This window comes from Gekko japonicus, unplaced genomic scaffold, assembly GCF_001447785.1.
Source record: "Gekko japonicus isolate JY-2015 unplaced genomic scaffold, Gekko_japonicus_V1.1 scaffold18, whole genome shotgun sequence".
Lineage (NCBI taxonomy): Eukaryota > Metazoa > Chordata > Lepidosauria > Squamata > Gekkonidae > Gekko > Gekko japonicus.
In genome coordinates, this window is record NW_015170275.1 from 1,474,624 (window position 1) to 1,493,889 (window position 19,266).

The 19,266-nt window shown below is 44.9% G+C and overlaps 1 protein-coding gene across 1 annotated transcript in view; it reads left to right on the plus strand.

The window, feature by feature from the left end:
* The first annotated feature begins 220 nt into the window (after positions 1-220).
* Positions 221-19,266, plus strand: part of REPS2 (RALBP1 associated Eps domain containing 2) — a 127,874-nt gene continuing 108,828 nt past the window's right edge. The window contains exon 1 of the mRNA XM_015417585.1: positions 221-430. Coding sequence (XP_015273071.1) covers positions 221-430 — 210 coding nt within the window. The remainder of the gene's footprint in view (positions 431-19,266) is intronic.

Genomic DNA, 19,266 nt, shown 5'->3' on the forward strand with positions numbered 1-19,266 from the left:
CGCGCGCGCCTCGCCTGCCGCAGAGAGGGGGAGAAGCCGGGAGGCGGCGGCGGCAGCAGCAGGAGCAGCAGCTGCAGCCTTTCTCCCTGCTGGAGGAGCCGCGCTGCAGAGCCCGAGCCGTTCCGCACCGGGGAGGAGTACCGAGCACCGCACCGTCCCCACGGCGGCGGCGGCGGCGGCCGAGGAGCTGGGGCGCTCTCCTCCCGCCTTGTGCCCGCCAATGGAGCCGCCGGCTGCAGCCGCCGCCACCGCCGCGCTTTTCCTGGCCGGGAGTGAGCAGCAGTTTTACGCCGAGCTCTTCTCGCTGTGCTGCCGCGGCAGCAGCCAAACTGCGCCCGAGGCGGGAACGGGAACAGCCCCAGCCGCGGGGGGGAGCAAAGTGGCGGAGCTCTTCAGGGCCTCGCAGCTGCCTCCGGAGACGCTGCATCAGGTAAGCGGGCAGGGCTCGAGTCGGGCGGGGGGGGGCGCCACACTCTGAGCCTCGGGGTCTCTCCCTCCCCACAGCGCTGAGGGTTCCTGGGAATGTGCAGAATGCTGCTCTTGCGTCCCGTAGAGTAGATTAGGGTTCCCAGGACCGCCAGCAAAACGCAGGTCGAGCCTAGGAGTGGGAAAGGAGGGAGGACGGCGCTGGCTGACTGGCTCGCTCAATGTCACCAGCCGAGGGGCGCTTCTGAATAGCACACCCCCCACCCCACTCCCCAGTCCTTTCCTTTCCTGAAGACAGACGGCTGTAACTGGGACGGAAAGTTTGCTTTGGTCTCTATGGCTTTTTAAATGGTGCTGCTTCTCCCTTCCCCTCCCTTCCCTCACTTGCTGTCTATTTACTGGTTAAAGGAGAAGGTAGAGATTTACCCTGTCGGATAAGGTTAGAGGATGTGTTTGTGGCTGCTAAAGTGTATGTGCTGAAGTTAATATGGAGTTATTGTTGAAGGTAAAGCCTCTGGCTCCTTGACAGATCCCAGTGGTCGAGAGAGAGAGAGAGAGAGAGAGAGAGAGAGAGAGAGAGAGAGGTGTATCCTGTTGAAAAAGGTGAAATTACACCATTACAATTCATGCTACCGCTCTGCTACCATAATTATCCAGTGCTTGGTAAATTACATTGGACAAAGTTATATGCCATTCCATATATCCATGCCTAGTTCTTAAATGCTGTTTATTGGGCAAAGTATTACCCGTTAACTACTATGTTTTTTCATCAGGGTCTGTCAATTGCAGTGGAAGAGAGTCTTTATTTTTATGCTGTCTCATCATCTCACTTCCTCTATTTCCTCTGAACAACACACGAAGGGAGATGAAAACAAATGGAAACTATCATAATTGTTGCAGCTGCACAGGCACCAGGAATAATGTTTACTGTTGTTTACTATATACCTCCTCCGTTACCAGCTGTGAAAAGCCTGTAGCTGTCTTTGTGTAATTGGCATTATTTTTTCGGTCTGCTCTTTTGGCACATGTGTGCTTATCTCTCAAGATCTTGTAATCCTAACATCACTTGTTTAAAAAAATATTTACATTTTGGCCTGTTACACTAACAATAGCATGCTTATACGCGCTGTTTCATCTTCAGCATATTAATATCTGAACTAGTGGAGGCAGATTGCAACTTGGTATGCTTTTTTTTTAAACTGCCCCCCAAAGGGGCAGGATTTTATTGCATTTTCCACATAACATACACAAACAATCATAACATATGCATACATATACATACATACTAACATACAAACAAATACATGGAGGTTATTCTTAATTCTACCAATACTGGCTTCAGTGGGAAGGAAACAGTTTCGAGCAACTTGGTATGCTAATGGCTGGGTGCTTCTGGTGTTTGTTTTTCTGGGACAAATTCAAGACCTAAGACCTTTGGCGTGTAAATAAAAAAATATTCATACATACCATTCTGCTTACAAGTTAAGAGCAGAGTTTTATGTTCAGTTTGGGAGTTAGAGCTCTTTGCTGTGTTTTGGGAAAAACTCTGGACATAGCTGAAGGCCCAGCGCACCTGCTGAGAGGCCTCCTTGCGTCTTCTGCCTAGCCTCAAAAATAATGGGAGCTGTCAGAGGAGAGAAAGGAATGTGCCCAGACCACATCTCATTGCTATCCCGTATAACGAAGAAGAGGAGTGTACATGAGAGAGTACAGATGACACAGGGTGCTATCCTGGCATTGTTATATATCTGGCAACTTCCATCGTGTAATATTCCCCATTCCCAGTTCTACATAATGAGGAAGGAGACCACCCACGACTCAGTGAGTGTGACAGAGTGTGCCGTTCCCAGCCTGCATAAACAACTTCCATTGATTTTTATCTGGATTTATGCATGATAGGGTAAGTTTAGGGTTGCAGCCTCAGAGTACAGGGTAGATGAAAGCCAGATGCCACAGTTATTCCCTTCCCCCAGCTGTTGGCTTTCAGGCATGCTCTGTGCTCAGACCACTTGTGGAAACACATTCCTTTATTCTGATTTTTTTTTTAAAATGGGATCAGTGCAATGGAAAAGAGACTGGAGGAAGAAGAATTAATTTCTGGCTTTCTGGAAGATGCTTCTCAATTGTACCTACATATCTACCCAACTCTTGTAAAAGAGAGTTTTATCCACATAGTAGCAGCCCTGTAAGGTAGGTTAGGCAACAATGACAAGCCCAAGGTTACCTAGAAAGCTGTGCCAGCAAGAAGAGATTTGAACTCAGGTCTTGTGGATCACAGTCTAAGCACTATGCCACACCAGCTCTCTTGTGTTACTTTGTGCCTGTGGAACAATGCTGAAAATGAATTCAAAGCTAAAAATGAGTTCACATATAGAGAATGGAGTTCATTTGTAAGGATTTAAGAAGTGATCTTCTAAACAACTTGTTGCATATTGAAACACAAAGAATATGTCTGGAAATTGGGAACCAGGTAAAACTAGCCAAGCTTGAATAGCTCTAATACTCGTGTCTCTGTTGTTTCCCTGGTAACTGGCTGTTGTTTCTTGTGACTGTAATGGGAATTTATACTTCTGTGGCCTTGTTTTGACTTCTGAATGTGTGGAATGTTCATCTATGGTATAATCTACTTTTCCTCAACATAGTTAAATCAGTGTGTACATGGGAGATGCAAATGGTGGGAACTCTTTCCACAAGTCTGGAAAGACACCCTTCCTCTATCTGAAAACCTCTTCCTGTGGCTTGTGATATAATGAAAAACTTATATCACAACACATTGCTAGCAGTTTCTGTATTGTTTCTCAGGTGCTTGCTATCTCTGCAGAAGTGGTGGTTTTGCTAGTTTGCACGTCTTGTTATGGAATCTGGTTTGCATTAGCAGCTTATAAAAAGCATGTTAGTTTTAATACATTTGCAGATATGCATGCTCCGTGTTATAAGTTGCACATAAAATTTGTGTGTGTATATAAAGTGTCATCAAATTGTCACTGACTTATGGTGACTTCTCACAGGGTTTTCAAGACAAGAGATGTTCAGAGGTGGTTTGCCATTGCCTTCCCCTGCATAGTATCCTGGGCTTTTTTGGTGGTCTCCCATCCAAACACTAACCAGGTCTGACTTTCCATAGCTTCCAAGATCTGATGAGATCGGGCTAGCCTGGGCCATCCAGGTGAAGGCATATAAGATTAGTTTTTTTTGTTAAAGGTGTCAGTAGCATTTATAAGATGGAATCATGTACTGTGGAAGAACTCTGTTTGTTGTCTTGTGCCATAATGAGAAGGTTAGTGGCACAGATAGTAGCAGCTCAGTTCCGACTAGGGTTGCCAACCTCCAGGTGATGGCTGGGATTTCAACTGATCTCCAGATGACAGATCAGTTCACCTGGAGAAAATGGCTGCATTGGGAGGTGGACTCTATGCATTATACCCCATTGGAGTCCCTCCCTTCACCAAACCCTGCTCCTGAGGCTCCACTCCCAAATCTCCAGGTATTTCTGCAACCCAGAGTTGGCAACCCAGAGCTGAGGTATGGAGGCTGCAGGAATTAGATCGGCATTGAAGATCATTGCATCCTTCAGCCTGAGCATTTGAATCAAGACAGGCACATCTTTAGGCTGAACCTCAAATTGTCCCTCCTGGGAGCCCTTATGGAACTGAACTGGAAAACTGAATTGTTGGTAGGATGCTACTGAACTGGCAGTGAGTCAGAGACCATTACTCAAAGACCATCCTGTGCTTTCTCAGCAACAACTCAACCCCCCTTCTAAAACACATATTTAATGGAACTATTCCTGTTTGCAGGACTCAGTCTTCTGATTTTCTCACACTTAGTTTCATATTGGTGCTGCAGGGAAGTAAAATTCAGCAGATTTAAAAGTTAGATTATTTTATAAGATATGTTGTATTGTGTCTAAGAGAATGAGCTGTGATACGAAAGACTGCAAATTCAAATCTAATCTTTGCCGGAAACACACATACTCACCTCAAGCAAATCCATCTCCTTCAGCCTCTAAGGTAGGTATGGGCACTTGCCTACTTTATAGGGCTGTTAGAAGGATTAGAACAGGATAATGTATGGCAAGTGTAAACACTAAGTATTATTATAGAAATAATAAATTTATTTTGTGAGTGTAAACCTTTCATTTTACATGTCTGTGCACAAAATGCTACATGGACGACAGTATATGTGGACTACTGTAACGCTCTCTACATGGGGCTGTCTTTGTTGCAAATCCAGAAGCTGCAGTTAGTGCAGAATGCTGCGGCCAAGCTGTTGGTGGGTCTTCCTAGATGGGAGTACATCTGATCTGTGCTGAAAGCACTGCACTGGCTGCCTATAGCTTTCCGAATTCACTTAAAAGTGCTGGTACTTACCTTTAAGGCCCTATATGGCCAGGGTCCGACATACTCGAGGGACTGCCTTTCCCCATACATACCCCAGAGAGCACTACGGTCGGGGTCCCAACAGCGATTAATGATTCCAGGCCCTAGGGAGGCCAGGCTTGTGGCAACCAGGGCCAGGGCCTTCTCAGTGGCGGCTCCTACCTGGTGGAACAAGCTCCCGGAGGAGATCAGGGCCCTGCGGGACCTCTCACAGTTCCGCAGGGCCTGCAAGACGGAGCTCTTCCGCCAGGCTTTTAATTAGTAGCCGCCACCACCAACAACAACTACCTCATGGGAACATGGGTTATTGGGATGGCCCATTACAAGATCGAGCCTCAGTGCTTCGACTGACCGTCCCGCCGAATCGGGCTCGGAGCTTCATCTACAGGCTACCATCTTGCTCTGATTGAATGCTCAATAACACTGCTGAGCACTTTATTTTGATAATGGTTGTTTTATGTGTTTTATTGTTTTATATTGGCATATGGTGCCCTTTTTGTGAGCTGTCCTGAGCCCGGGGCGGGGTAGAAATATAATAAATAAATAAATAAGTATATCCATTCACAGTGACACAAAAAACAGTTGAAATGTGATTGTAAATCCACCTTCCAGCATGGCCATCAATGGATTTAAACACTTGATACAAGAAGGTATAGAGCTGTCTTTCACTGTGCACACAAGCAGCGACTAAAAAAAAAAGCCGCTTTAAGCAGTACATGTGAAATTGTCCTTGAACTTTAAAAGCCCAGGTTAATATGGAAGAGGTAATACAGAAACAAAAGCATGAAATACATAATTGCTATAGGGTGCTATAGGTTTTCCATTCAAAGAAATTCATAACCGCATCCTTGGAGTAGATGCTATCTCCTAACTGAAGGGTTTTATTGTCTAGCGCTTTGGTTATTTCATTATCTTTAAAATATATATATTTTAGAATGTCCTCTGAATGGTTTATTTCTCTAAAAGATTGTGTTTTGGAAGGACTTTGAGTTTGACTTGACAGTTAACCAGAGCGGCTGAATTATGAATTGTTGTGAAGCTGTATACCTGTGGAACCAGTCTATCACCTGCATCAACTTGATGCCACCAGGCTTTTTCTCCCTGAAGCTTATTGAAATGCTGATACCAAATACATTAATTGCTGCTTAACAGGTGCCCGCTGTTGCAACTCTTTTGCTCAAGCGTGACCTGACTTTAAAAGAACCTCAAGCAAATAGCGCACCTTCTGTTAACATATTGTGATCCAGGAATGTGTCTTCCTAGAGAAGCAAGCACAATTAATTTTGAACCCAGGATGTTCTGTTTTATTCAGACCAGGCTTGACTGTTTTTTATAGAGTTTTCTGCTGCAATGAGTCCTAATATTTTTTTTTATTTGATTGATTAAAGAAAGTATTATATTTGTAAGTCTAATGCAGTAGACACTCCCCCTGACAACTATTATTATTATGGGGCCATAGGTTGTATATGGGATGGGCAGAAAGAACCATTTCAAAAATTCTCCTGTAAGATTAAACTTGCCACGATACTGGCGTGTTTTGAAATGAACAGCATTTACTTTATGTAATAGAGACTGAAACCATTCTCAGATTTTTAAAGACAGGTCCATACTGTGTTATGGTAAGGGACTGTAAGGACTGATTTTGTGAGATGCTGCTGAACAATGGAAGGAGCCGCCACAGATATGCTGTTCCAGCAAAAAGTCCTGGGTCCAATCTCCAGCATCAAAAGTTAAAAGCAAATTGGGCAGCAGAGCTGGGGGATACTTTTGTCTGAGTAATTGGAGAACTGCACCTTGTGAGAACAGCTGGTGCTGGGCTGGATGGGCCTATCACCTGACTCTGAGTCAGGGAGCTGCGTACTTTCATACTTCATGCCTAGGTTAGGAGTGTATTTTTCCGTTTGACAACAGGGAAGTTGATGCATTACCTTGCTTTCCTTCAGTGTGCCTAACTGGTTAATTTATCTTTATGGTGATTTGTTACTATGGTTACCGCACATTGCATTTGCCATTAGCACAGCATGTCCAAATAATGGGAACTGCTGAGCTAGGATGTAAGGATTTTGAGGCGCTTGCATGGGCACAATCACGACTTAAATTAAAAAAAAATTAGCTGTGCCAGATTTTTCTACAAATGATAATCTGACTTGGGTATGTGTACCTGAGAACACAATTTCTCTTAGTTACATTTTTCATAGATATTTTTATATCCGTATTAGTTGCCACGACTAAGAATGCTGTTAATATGCTTCCCCCCACCCCAGATGATTAAAAGTGCCAAGGACTGCTGTGCTTCTGGGGTTTCCTTTCTCCTGGAGGAGACAGGACTGGAGATGGATAGTGTGCTAAATATTTGCTTATTCACATATGTAGAAGTGTGGAGGCAAAGAACCACAAGTCTGTAAGACCACTTCTGATCCTCTGAGGGAGAGAAAGAGAGACAGGTGCTTCACCTTCAGCCAGCCCTCAGCAGCTGTTTCCAAATTCAGCACTGCAGTTTCTCCATGCGCATGTGCTTCTGCTGCTTATTCTCAGTTGGGAGAACATTTGTCGCTTTCTTCAAACCCTGTGAGAGAGTATGTGTGTCAGGACATATATCAAAATGTGTAAACTTAAATATCTACATGGGGAGTGGACATACAACTGGCACATAGTGGCCTATTTTTAAGGTGCTGCAATAGCGCTAATGTACTTTGCCATGTAGAGGAGCTGGAACATATAACTGGTTCTTCCATACCATCCGAGCCAAGTTGTAAGCCACTGGCAGCCCTGTAAATTACTGTGGTCTTCAGCATGTGTTGGTATATATTTGCATCCATCAGTTTTGATTCCAGCAAGAATACCAGCAATGGTTCTTTTTTTAAAGGCGAAAGTAAATGTGATGGTGTCCATGGGTACTGCTGCCATTTCAAATGCAGTGATGTGTGGCGAGTTGAGGTATTCTTGTCCCCCACCCCTGTCCAAGCCTTTTCAGCTGCTGAAATGGATATATTTGTAAGCAGCTTTTGAAGTGAATGACTCTTCTTAAATCTGCACAGATGTCTAAACATTTACGAATGTTTTGTTTGTGCCTGATTTTGTTGTGTGAGACTTATGTGTTCTTAGAAGTTCCCATTTACCTCAGAGGCTTAAAACACATGCTTAATTCACCCACTGAAATCAATGTGTATTAAAAGTAATAAACTGTAGTAGGATCACGCCTTTTATCTTTATTTTGGGTTCTTTTAGTTGTTCAGTAACTGAATTATAAAGAAAATAGTAACTCACAGCATAGAATACAATACTTTATGAATGAGAATGAGGAATGCCTAAACTGTAAACATAAAATAATGTTTTTACATATTTCATTCTTACAAAATACTGCTCTGTGAAAGAAGAGGGGAATTCCTTAACAGAATATGTGTTAAAGCTAAACAAAAATAAAACAAAAAATAGAAATAAATATGGGTTCATATTTTCCATAGATAAAACTATGAAATTCAGTGAATCAAGAACCCTTTGCCTTTAAAATCATAGTGTGTTTTCTCCTCTGCTTTCTGTTTTAAAAATTTTAACCAGTTGTTTGACTCTTTGACTGTTGGATTAATTTTATAATTCTTTTTCTAGTAAATTGTTTATTGATTATGAGGTAAAGTTTTGGAAATGTAAAGGATGCCTGAGTACTTGACTTGCCATCCTTAGTTGAGTTGCCCCCTTGTGAGCCTGTTGACTTCAGCTGACTTACAACACTGTAAATCTGTTCAGGATGGCACAGATAGTTGGTATGTTTTTCCTTCTTCCAATGCTATGAATTAAATATTTGTCAGATTCCAAGGACATTTTGCTAATTGTTGCCACTATTGGTGCTCATGCAGAAATAGAGCAAGGGCGCCACACCTCCTCCCTCTGAGAGGAGCAGCAGGATTGTAGGTGAGGTGGACAGAAATCAGGAGGACCCTGAAGGAGGGAAGGAAGATTGGGGGCGGGTCTTATAAATGGAGTAAGAAAGGCAAACACCAAAGGCCAATGTGATTGATTGCGGCATTCTTGTTTTACTTTTAAATTAACATTTGTTTAATTTACCAACTCAGTTATTCAGGTTCAGTAATGAGATTCCATTCTTAGTGTGGAACAATATGTTTTTACAGGGAGAAAGAAGCTTCACAGGTTTTTAAGTAAATGGCAATATATATTTGAAAGGGCATAATTGACATACTAACTCATTTTCTCCTCATCAGTTTTCTCCTTTCATTTTAAGTGTTTTTACAAAGTAGCATTTGTCATTGTAGAAGTTGATATTAGGAATAAAAGCTGTTTGTGCTCCACTTAGTATGAATGTTTTTAAATGCTTTTTAGTTTGACATTTTTTTTTGCTTTGATCTCTCCGTTGTCATTGATTTTTGATGTGAACAAAGTTTAACTTCTAAAGCTAATGGGGGGGTTGGCATTAAGACTTCTTGTTACATGGAAGTTTATGATCCTTCACATAGTTGTGAAATAATAAGAACAAAGCATTCTGTACATGCAGCACTTCTTCACCTAGCTTGGAATACTGAAAACAGGTTTCAGAACTGTTTGCATTTCATACATGATTGAATCTTGCATTATTGTTGCGATATAGCAGTCATTCACAACTGGACTGTCATGTCCATGTAGAAAAAATCCAGTTGAAAATTATTACTACAGCCCAGTATTCACCAATGTTTGATGTAGCCCAGGACTTGGTAATGTGGATTTAAAATGTGGTCCAAAAGCACAACTTAAAGATGTCATTTTTAAAATGGCATACTTAGAGAATGCCAGGAAAGAAATTAGGGTCAAGTGTTTTGACTAATCTTGTTTTGACTTGTTAGATGTGCCCCACTCTGAGCACGGCAGCCCCACCACTGTCAGGGAGCGTGAGGGTTAAGGGGAAACAGGGCAACGTGCTGATGAAAGGCAGAATGTTTCCTCGGAATTTATTTATTTATTATTTTAATTTATCCCCCGCCCTCCCCGCGAGCGGGCTCAGGGAGGCTAAGATTAGTCGGTACCCAGTACCGTAAAACCATATACAAAGACCATATACATTTAAATATAAGCATTGACAGTAAACATTAAAACATTAGAACACTCCAATAATTAAAGTGCTAGTGATGGTATCATCTTTGACTAAATGCGATGGCATACTAACGGGTCTTTCCAACTTAGTGATCTTCAGCATAGAACGATGATGTAATATGCTCTCCAGACCAGGGCCGGCCCGTAACCATAGATGGTGGTGGTGTGGCAGCTCCTAATTGAAAGCCTGGTGGAAGAGCTCCGTCTTGCAGGCTCTGCGGAACTGCAAAAGGTCCCGCAGGGCCCTGATCTCTTCCAGGAGCTCATTCCACCAGTATGGAGCCGCCACTGAAAAGGCCCTGGCCCTGGTGGCAGGAAGCCTGGCATCCTTAGGGCCTGGAACGGTCAGTGTTGTGTTCCTGACCGTAGTGCTCTCTGGGGTATATATGGGGAATGGCGGTCCCGCAGGTATGTCGGACCCTGGCCATATAGGGCTTTAAAGGTCAATACCAGCACCTTGAAGCAAATTCGGTATGCTATTGGCAGCCAGTGCAGTGCCTTCAGCACAGGCTGGATGTGCTCCCGTTTAGGGACACCCATCACAAGCCTGGCCACGGCATTCTGCACTAGCGGCAGCTTCTGAATTTGCAACAAGGGCAGCCCCATGTAGAAAGCATTACAGTAGTCTAGTCTCGAGGTGACCATCACATGGGTCACTATAGCCAGGTCGTTGCGGCCGAGGAAGGGAATCAACTGCCGAATCAGCCAAAGATGGTAAAAGGCCGACTTAGCAGTGGCTGCTACCTGGACCTCCATTTTTAAGGAGGCGTCCAGGAGCACTCCCAAGTTCCTAACCTCTGGCGCTGGCACCAGTGGTGCCCCACCAAAGGTCGAGAGTGGGAACCCAGCCCCCAAACCACCCCAACTCAGGCACAGGACCTCTGTCTTCGCCGGGTTCAGCTTCAGCCGACTCAGTCTGAGCCAACCAGCCACGGCTTGCAGAGCCCAGTCCAGATCTTCCGGTCTGGAGTCCGACTGGCCACCCAACATCAGATAGAGCTGGGTATCATCAGCATACTGATGACAGCCCAGCCCATACCTCCGGGCAATCTGGGCAAGGGGCGCATATAGATGTTAAATAACATTGGGGACAGCACTGCCCCTTGAGGCACACCACACTCCAGCGTGCGTCTCCTGGACTGCTGTTCCCCTAGCACCACCCTTTGTCCTCGACCCTGGAGAAAAGAAGCAAGCCATTGCAGGGCAAGCCCCTGGATCCCCATGTCGGTGAGGCAGTGGGTCAGCAGCTGATGGTCGACCGTGTCAAATGCAGCTGACAGATCTAACAACAGCAATACCGCTGCACTGTCCCGATCCAGATGCCTCCGGAGGTCATCCATCAAAGCGACCAGCGCCGTCTCTGTCCTGGGTGGAAGCCAGATCTAATACAGGTGGAAGGGATCTAATACGGAAGTGTCATCCAGAAAGCCCTGTAACTGTATTGCCACCACCCTCTCGATTAATTTGCCCAAGTAGGGCAAATTGGAAACCGGCCGATAGTTAGCCAATTTGGCTGGATCCAGAGATGGTTTTTTCAGAAGAGGGTGGACCATTGCTTTTTGGGGGGCCACGTGGAACTGCCCCTCAGAAGAAGAGACCTCTTCACAGTTGGTGAGCAGGTATCCTTTCGCACAAAGGGACCATCCTTAGGCATGTAGCTAGATAGGTGGCGAACCTGTGTACTAACCGCATGGTGACTTGCCTGCCTGGTGCTAAGGTAGCGGACATTACGTGTGGTCTAGATAGACAATGCTGGGGAGGAGCCAGGGGTCATTGAACCTGTTGGCACCAGTGATGTGAAGAAATGTAGTCATGTGGTCATGAAGGTAAATGAGCCAGGGGTCATTGTACATGTTGGCACTACTGATGTGAGGAAATGTAGTCATGTGGTCATGAAGGTAAAACTTGGGCTGCTAGGTAGAAGACTCAAAGCCAGATCCTCCAAGGTAGCCATGCTCTCCCACCAGCTAGACAAGCGTAAATTAGGAGTGTCAATGCATGGATGAGACGATGGTGTAGGGAGGAAGAGTTAGGCACGGGGATGCTTTTTGGATCCAGCAGGACTTATACAAAAGAGATGGTCTCCACTTGTCCTGAGAAGGAACCAGGCTGCTGGGACTTAAAATAAAAAGGTAGCAGAGCAGTTTTTAAACTAAATCTTGGGGGAAAGCTGACAGGGGATTAAATGTCTCTGGTTCAGGATGGCTTATCTCTAAGAGATAGTTCTACAGTTCTACAGTTCTACAGTGATGCTCTGTATTCTTGGTACTTGGGGAGCAACAGTGGGAGGGCTTCTGGAGTTTTGGCCCTGCTGGTGGGCGTCCTGATGGCACCTGGGTTTTGGCCCCTCTGTGACACAGAGTGTTGGACTGGATGTGCTATTGGCCTGATCCAACATGGTTTCTCTTCTGTTGTTATGTTCTAAAATATATGTGGTCAAAAATTGATAAATATTGATCAAAATATTTCTCAAACATTCACTTTCTTAAAACAGAACATATATGTGGGTGTCAACAGGTTTGGGACCTCTCCTAATTACAAAACACCTTAATTTCATCGTTTCACAGCATATAAACCTTTTGAAAGGGCAGTGAATTGTAACTGTGTTGAACCCTGCAGTTTTGTCCTGCTAATGGTCGTGCTTTCCTTTTTCTCAGGTAACTTTCCTGCCAAAGCAAGAGACTTTTTGTTCACAGGAGGCTTCATGTGCTGGAGGAAAGTGCTGCTGTTAGTGGGACATAAGATCTATCCCTCTTAACTTACAGCAAGATAAGGCAAGGTTGTTACAGATGTGATCATTTTACTGAGCAGATATTTGGTTTTTGTCCTGGAATGTCAGAGTTACCCTAAATTACATTATTTTGAAAGCAGGAATAAAGTAACATGAAGAAGGTTTTCCCATGTCCTGCACAAACAAGATGGAGTCTTAGGCACTGATGTCTGCTGGTGTTCCTATTTGGAGAGGCATGTAGTTATGACAAGTGGCCAGCAGCCCTTTCTTCTGGACTGCCTATAAAATGACACTGCAGTGAAATGTTTAAAAAAGGTAGACTGCAGCCTACGCAGTGTTATTCTCGGCTATGTGGAATACTAGGCTATATTTTACTGCTATTAAATAGCAAACTGAAGATCAGTTGACTGGCAATCTAGACTCTAGGCAGAATGGAATGTAGTTCTCCCTTCTACAGAAAGGCGGGAGTTGCATTATGATGCCGTCATATAGCTCTCCCTCTGTCTCTGTCTGTCTCTTGGTCTCACACACACTAGGGGATGGGCAGCTTCTTCTCAGACCATTTCCACAGTATGTGTTTACCCCTCAGAAACCTTGCTTTGGACTACGGTGAGTCTGCACTAACAGTTCCACGGCAGGGCTTTTCCTGCATCGGTTCCCGTGTTTATGGCAAGGCTTTGACCCACCTCTTGATTTCTGCATTAAGTATGAATGTTTTTCTCCCAGCATGCAGAAGCCACTAAAGTGACCATCCCCCCGCCTCTTTTTTGATTCACGCATGCGCGATAGCGTTGTAACACAGTTGCTATGCAGAAGCATGTCACCACTGCGAGGCCCATCCATTTACATTTTAAATGCCTTCCTGCATCAGTGTGAGTACCTCACTGTTTTGTTTTTGCTTGTGTGTTCACATCTATGTTTTTGATATCTCAGGGCATAAACATGGCTGACCCAGGTGTACCTGACATTGTTGATTTGATAGCTCCACAGGTCTCCTTGGTTCAATGTTTTGATGCTCTGTCTCACGTTCTCCATCAATTCTTGTACTGCATATCTATATGGTTTCCGGAGGAGAATGTCTTCTCTATGACCTGCAGTATTCCTTGACATCCAAGCACCTGCGTTTACTCACAAGTCATGATCTCATTTGAAAAATGCAGCGAAGGAACTATAACCACCACACTGCAACCACCTCCTTCCTTGGGCCTGGCATGGCAAAATGACAAAAATAAGATAAAATTGCAGAAATAAACCTCCAGGATCACAGCGCACAAAGGCACACCACCACCATCGCTCCTAAAATAACAATTAGTGCACTGAGGAAATTTTTCAAAATGGCAACATTTCTTGCAGAAAAAAAATTAGGTAGGTCCTTTTTTTCAAGCTTCGCTGCTTTCCAGAGGAAAATGGCTCACCTGCACAATATTCTTGCCTTGACAGTTTAACAATGTAATAATGGGATTCGTTTAAAAAAAATGAATCCAGAAAACAAGGGCTATGATGTGAATGTGGTGGGTGGGACAAGCATGAAAGAGTAACCCAGAAATGGTTATGGAGCGGAGGCAAAAAGTAATGGGAATGGGGAGTTCCCCACTAGAAAACGGCAAGTTCAGTTCCGACTTTTAAGAAAAATTCGGTGAAACTGGGGATTCTGTAAATGGGAGGTGGGGGAGGGAGACAAATTTGGCTTTGCATCTGTATGAGAAAAAGCAACTGCAGAAAACTGAATAACATGCAGATTTATCAGCGACAAAGCAGGGATTATCTCTACTGAGGAAATGGTCTCAGGGATCACTCTATTTTTAAATTAGGCAGCAGAAGTCTGTGTTGCTACGCACACCTAAACCTTGGGATGGAAAGTCTCTTGGTATGGAGCCTATTAATGGCACATTGAACAGAACTACTAATGGTAGTACAGTACTTCATGCACCCCCCTGAATTGTCACATTCTATCAGTTAATGTGTGTGTTTATTTATTCGATTTATATCCCACCCTCCCTACCAAGGCAGACTCAGAGCGGCTTACACAAATGCATAAAAATACAATTAAAATCCATCATAAAATTCATCATACCAAAAACAGGTCGGTTATCTTAAAATCCATAAATGCACTATCCTAAAGTGCTGGTACAGTTTTCAAATAAAGTGTGCGAGCAGAAATTTCAGATTGAACCATACTCCACGGGTGACAGTCATAATGATGTTCCCACACGCTCTGTTGATCAACTTCTTTACCTGGCGAGGTGGGCTAGAGATGGTACAGCCAGGGCACAAGGTCTCTTCTCGGATGTCACACGTGGATCCTAATTGAAAGTCTGGTGAAAGAGCTCCATCTTGCAGGCCCTGCAGATCTGTAAAAGATCCTGCAGGGCCCTGCTCTCTTCCGGGAGCTCCTTCCATCAGTGCGGAGCCGCCACTGAGAAGGCCCTGGCCCTGGTTGTCGCCAACCTGGCGTCTTTGGAACCTTGGAGGGCCAGCCGGTTTTGGGGCCCTGAACGCAGTGCTCTCTGGGGAACATATGGGGAAAGGTGGTACCTTAGGTATGCTGGATCCTGACCATAGAGGACTTTAAAGGTCAAAACCAGCACCTTGAAGCAAATCTGGTACCCTATTGGCAGCCAGTGCAGTGCTTTCAGCACAGGCTGGATGTGTTCCTGTATGGAAAGACCCATCAACAGCCTGGACGCAGCATTTTGCACTAGCTGCAGCTTCTGGGTTTGTGACAAGGGCAGCCACATGTAGAGAGCATTACAGTAGTCTAACCTCGAGGTGACCATCGCATGGTTCACTGTTGCCAAGTCATTGCATTCAAGGAAGAGAACCAACTGCCTAATCAGCCGAAGGTGATAAAAGGCCAACTTGGCAGTGGCTGCTACCTGGGCCTTCATTGTTAGAGAGGCATCCAGGAGCACTCCCAAACTCCTAACCTCCGACGCTGGCACCAGCTGCGCCCCATCAAAGGTCGGGAGTGGGATCCCTACCCTCGGACCGCCCCGACTCAGGCACAGGGCCTCCATCTTCGTTGGATTCAGTTTCAGTCAACTCAGTCTAAGCCAACCAGCCACAGCTTGTAACGCCTGGTCCAGGTCTTCCAGGTTAGAGTCAGACTTGGCTGCCCAACAACAGATAGAGCTGAGTGTCATCCACATATTGGTGATGCCCCAACCCATGCCTCCATGCAATCTGGGCAAGGGGGCACATATAGATGTTAAACAGCATCGGGGAAAGTACCGCCCCCTGAGGCACTCCACGTATCAGTGGGTGCCTACAGGACAGCTGTTCCCCTAGTGCCACCCTTTGAAGGAAGGATGCGAGCCATTGCAAGGCAAGCCCCTGAACCCCCGCCCGTGAGGGCGACCAGTGCAGTCTCCGTCCCATGGCCTGGGCGAAAGCCAGACTGGAAGGGGTCTAAAATGGAAGCGTCATCCAAAAAGCTCTGTAACTGGACTGCCACAGCCCTCTCAATTAGCTTGCCCAAATAGGGCAAATTGGAAACCAGCCAATAGTTGGCCAATCCAGAGATGTGTTTTTTTTTAAAGAGGGGATGAACCACTGCCTCCTTAAGTGTCCCAGGGAACAGGCCCTCTGAGAGGGACCTGTTAATGATCTCCCTTAGGGCACCCCTGAACCCATTGTGACCAGCTTTCACTAGCCACGATGGGCACGGATCAAGGAGACACGTGGTGGGGTGTACAGTCAAGAGCAATGTGTCAACTTCCTCTAGGCTGAGTGGACTGAAATGATCCAGAATTGGACTAGAAAACATGCAAGGGGCCTCGAGTTTACTCATCATGTCTCTTTGCAAGATATGGACTAGTCATCACACCTCCAGACATCCAGTGGCAATAAGGTTGGAGGCGACAAACCACAAGCAGACCTCTGCCCACAGAAGTCTTCCGCCTCCCTTTGCAGCCCATTACCCCTCCCTAAAATAGTACCCCCAGAAGCAGTGCTGCGTATAATGTATTGGAGTTTCATGGGAGTGGGAAATCTGTGGAAAATTGTCTCACTAGTTCCTCTACTAGCAGAGATGTCCTTCTGCCAGTGGAAAACACGCACCGGATCCAATACATTGAAATTAACTATATAAAGATAGCGATGTAAATAATGTAGTATAGCCTCCCATCGTCAATGTGCATATGAAGTTGTTACTGCAACGTGGCCCTGGAATTCAATTTTGCTGACTAAAAATGAGCCTCAAAATCTGGGGTTGGCAACCCCAACTCAAACTGAATTCCTAATAAAGTTGCCATTATCTCTCAATAAGTGCTTCACGGTTACAGATCACTGTATAGAATTTATGTGTTACAGGTAGTTAATAGCATTAAATATATACAGTTATATGTTCACTGCGCCATGCACGGGAAACTGAAAATATACATGGCCGAAAATGCAGGATATCTCTTTCTTACAGCTTGAAACCTTTGCTCTTTTCCTTATCAGTGAGACTGTGGCCAAACTGTTTACTGTGGCTTGCTTAATCGTGGATAAGCCCAAATACAAGAGCATGAAGGGCTGAATTTGGCTTGTGGGCAGTGTTCCCTCTAAACTGAGTTAGTGTGAGCTAGCTCACAGTATTTTAGCCTCCGGCTCACAATTTTTTGCCTTAGCTCAGGAAGGAGCGCCCCAGAGCAGACTAACTTATGCTGTAGCCAAAATGCTCACTCACAACATTAATGCCAGTAGCTCACAAAATGGAATTTTTGCTCACAAGACTCCACAGCTTAGAGGGAACATTGCTTGTGGGTTATGGTTGGTGATCCCTAACTCAGACCATAGGCACACGTTTTTATCTTTGCTTACAGCTTACCAGTTCTGACACATTTATTACATTCTCCCCCCCCCCATTGAACCCAAACAGATGATAACCAGAAACCAAGTTTGTCATTCTTTTGATCTGTTAAAAAAAACCCTTCACTAATTTGCATGCTAATTTAACAAGCCACTCCTATAGAATACAACTATGATATGTCATTCCAGTTCATCGTCTGACAAAGTGTGCTTGCACATGAAAGCTCACGCCTTGAATAAAACTTGTTGGTCTCTGACTTTGTTCTGTTGCTTCAGACCAACACGGCTGCCCTCCTTGAGCTAACTTCCGTCTGTAATAGACAAAAAGAGTGCAGAGGTGGGGCTCTCAAAGTGGGCGGGTGAGCCCGCTTGAAACTATGATGTGGAAGCAACTTGTTGTTGTTGTTCAGTCGCACAGTCGAGTCCGACTCTTCGCGACCCCATGGACAATCTCCCGCCAGGCTCTCCTGTCTTCCGCCGTCCTCCGAAGTTGGCTCAATTTCATGTTCGTTGCATCGCTGACACTGTCTAACCATCTCATCCTTTGCCGTCCCCGTCTTCTTTGACCTTCAATCTTTCCCAGCATCAGGGTCTTTTCCAGTGAGTGCTCCCTTCTCATTTGGTGGCCAAAGTATTTGAGCTTCAGTTTCATTATCTGGCCTTCCAGGGAACAGTCAGGGTTGATTTCTTTGAGGATTGACTGATTTGTTCTTCTTGCAGTCCAAGGGACTCTCAAGAGTCTTCTCCAGCACCATAGTTCAAAAGAATCTATTCTTCGGCGCTCGGCCTTCCTTATAGTCCAACTCTCACAGCCATACATGACTACTGGGAATACCATTGCTTTGACCATGCGGACTTTTGTTGGCAGGGTGATGTCTCTACTTTTTATCATGCTGTTTAGGTTCGCCATCGCTTTCCTCCCAAGGAGCAGGCGTCTTTTAATTTCATGGCTGCAGTCACAGTCTGCGGTGATCTGGGATCCCAGGAACGTGAAGTCTGTCACTACTTCCACGACTTCCCCTTCTATTTGCCAAGGAGTGATGGGGCCGGATGCCATGATCTTAGTTTTTTTGATGTTGAGCTTCAAGCCCACTTTTGCGCTCTCCTCTTTTACTCTGAGCAAGAGGCTCTTTAGATCCTTTTCACTTTCAGCCATTAGAGTGGTATCATCTGCATATCTGAGGTTGTTGATCTTTTCCCCAGCAATCTTAATTCCCGCTTGTGATTCATCCAGGCCAGCATTTCGCATGATGTACTCTGCATATATATTAAATAAGCAAGGCGACAATATACATCCTTGTCGTACTCCTTTTCCTATGCTGAACCAATCAGTTGTTCCATATCCGGTTCTAACTGTCGCTTCTTGGCCCTTATACAGGTTTCTCAAGAGACATGTGAGGTGGTCTGGTACTCCCATCTCTTTAAGGACCTGCCATAGTTTGTTGTGATCCACACAGTCAAAAGCTTTAGCATAGTCAATGAAGCAGAAGTAGATATTTTTCTGGTACTCTCTTGCTTTCTCCATAATCCAGCGAATGTTGGCAATTTGATCTCTAGTTCCTCTACCTCTTCGAAACCCAGCTTGTACTTCTGGTAGTTCTCTATCCACGTACTGTTGAAGCCTAGCTTGTAGGATCTTGAGCATGACCTTGCTAGCGTGTGATATGAGTGCAATTGTGCGATAGTTTGAACATTCCTTGGCGTTGCCCTTCTTTGGGATTGGAATGTATACTGATCTTTTCCAATCCTGTGGCCACTGTTGCGTTTTCCAAATTTGCTGGCAAATGGAGTGCAGCACTTTAACAGCATCATCTTCTAAGACTTTGAATAGCTCAGCTGGAATACCATCACCTCCACTAG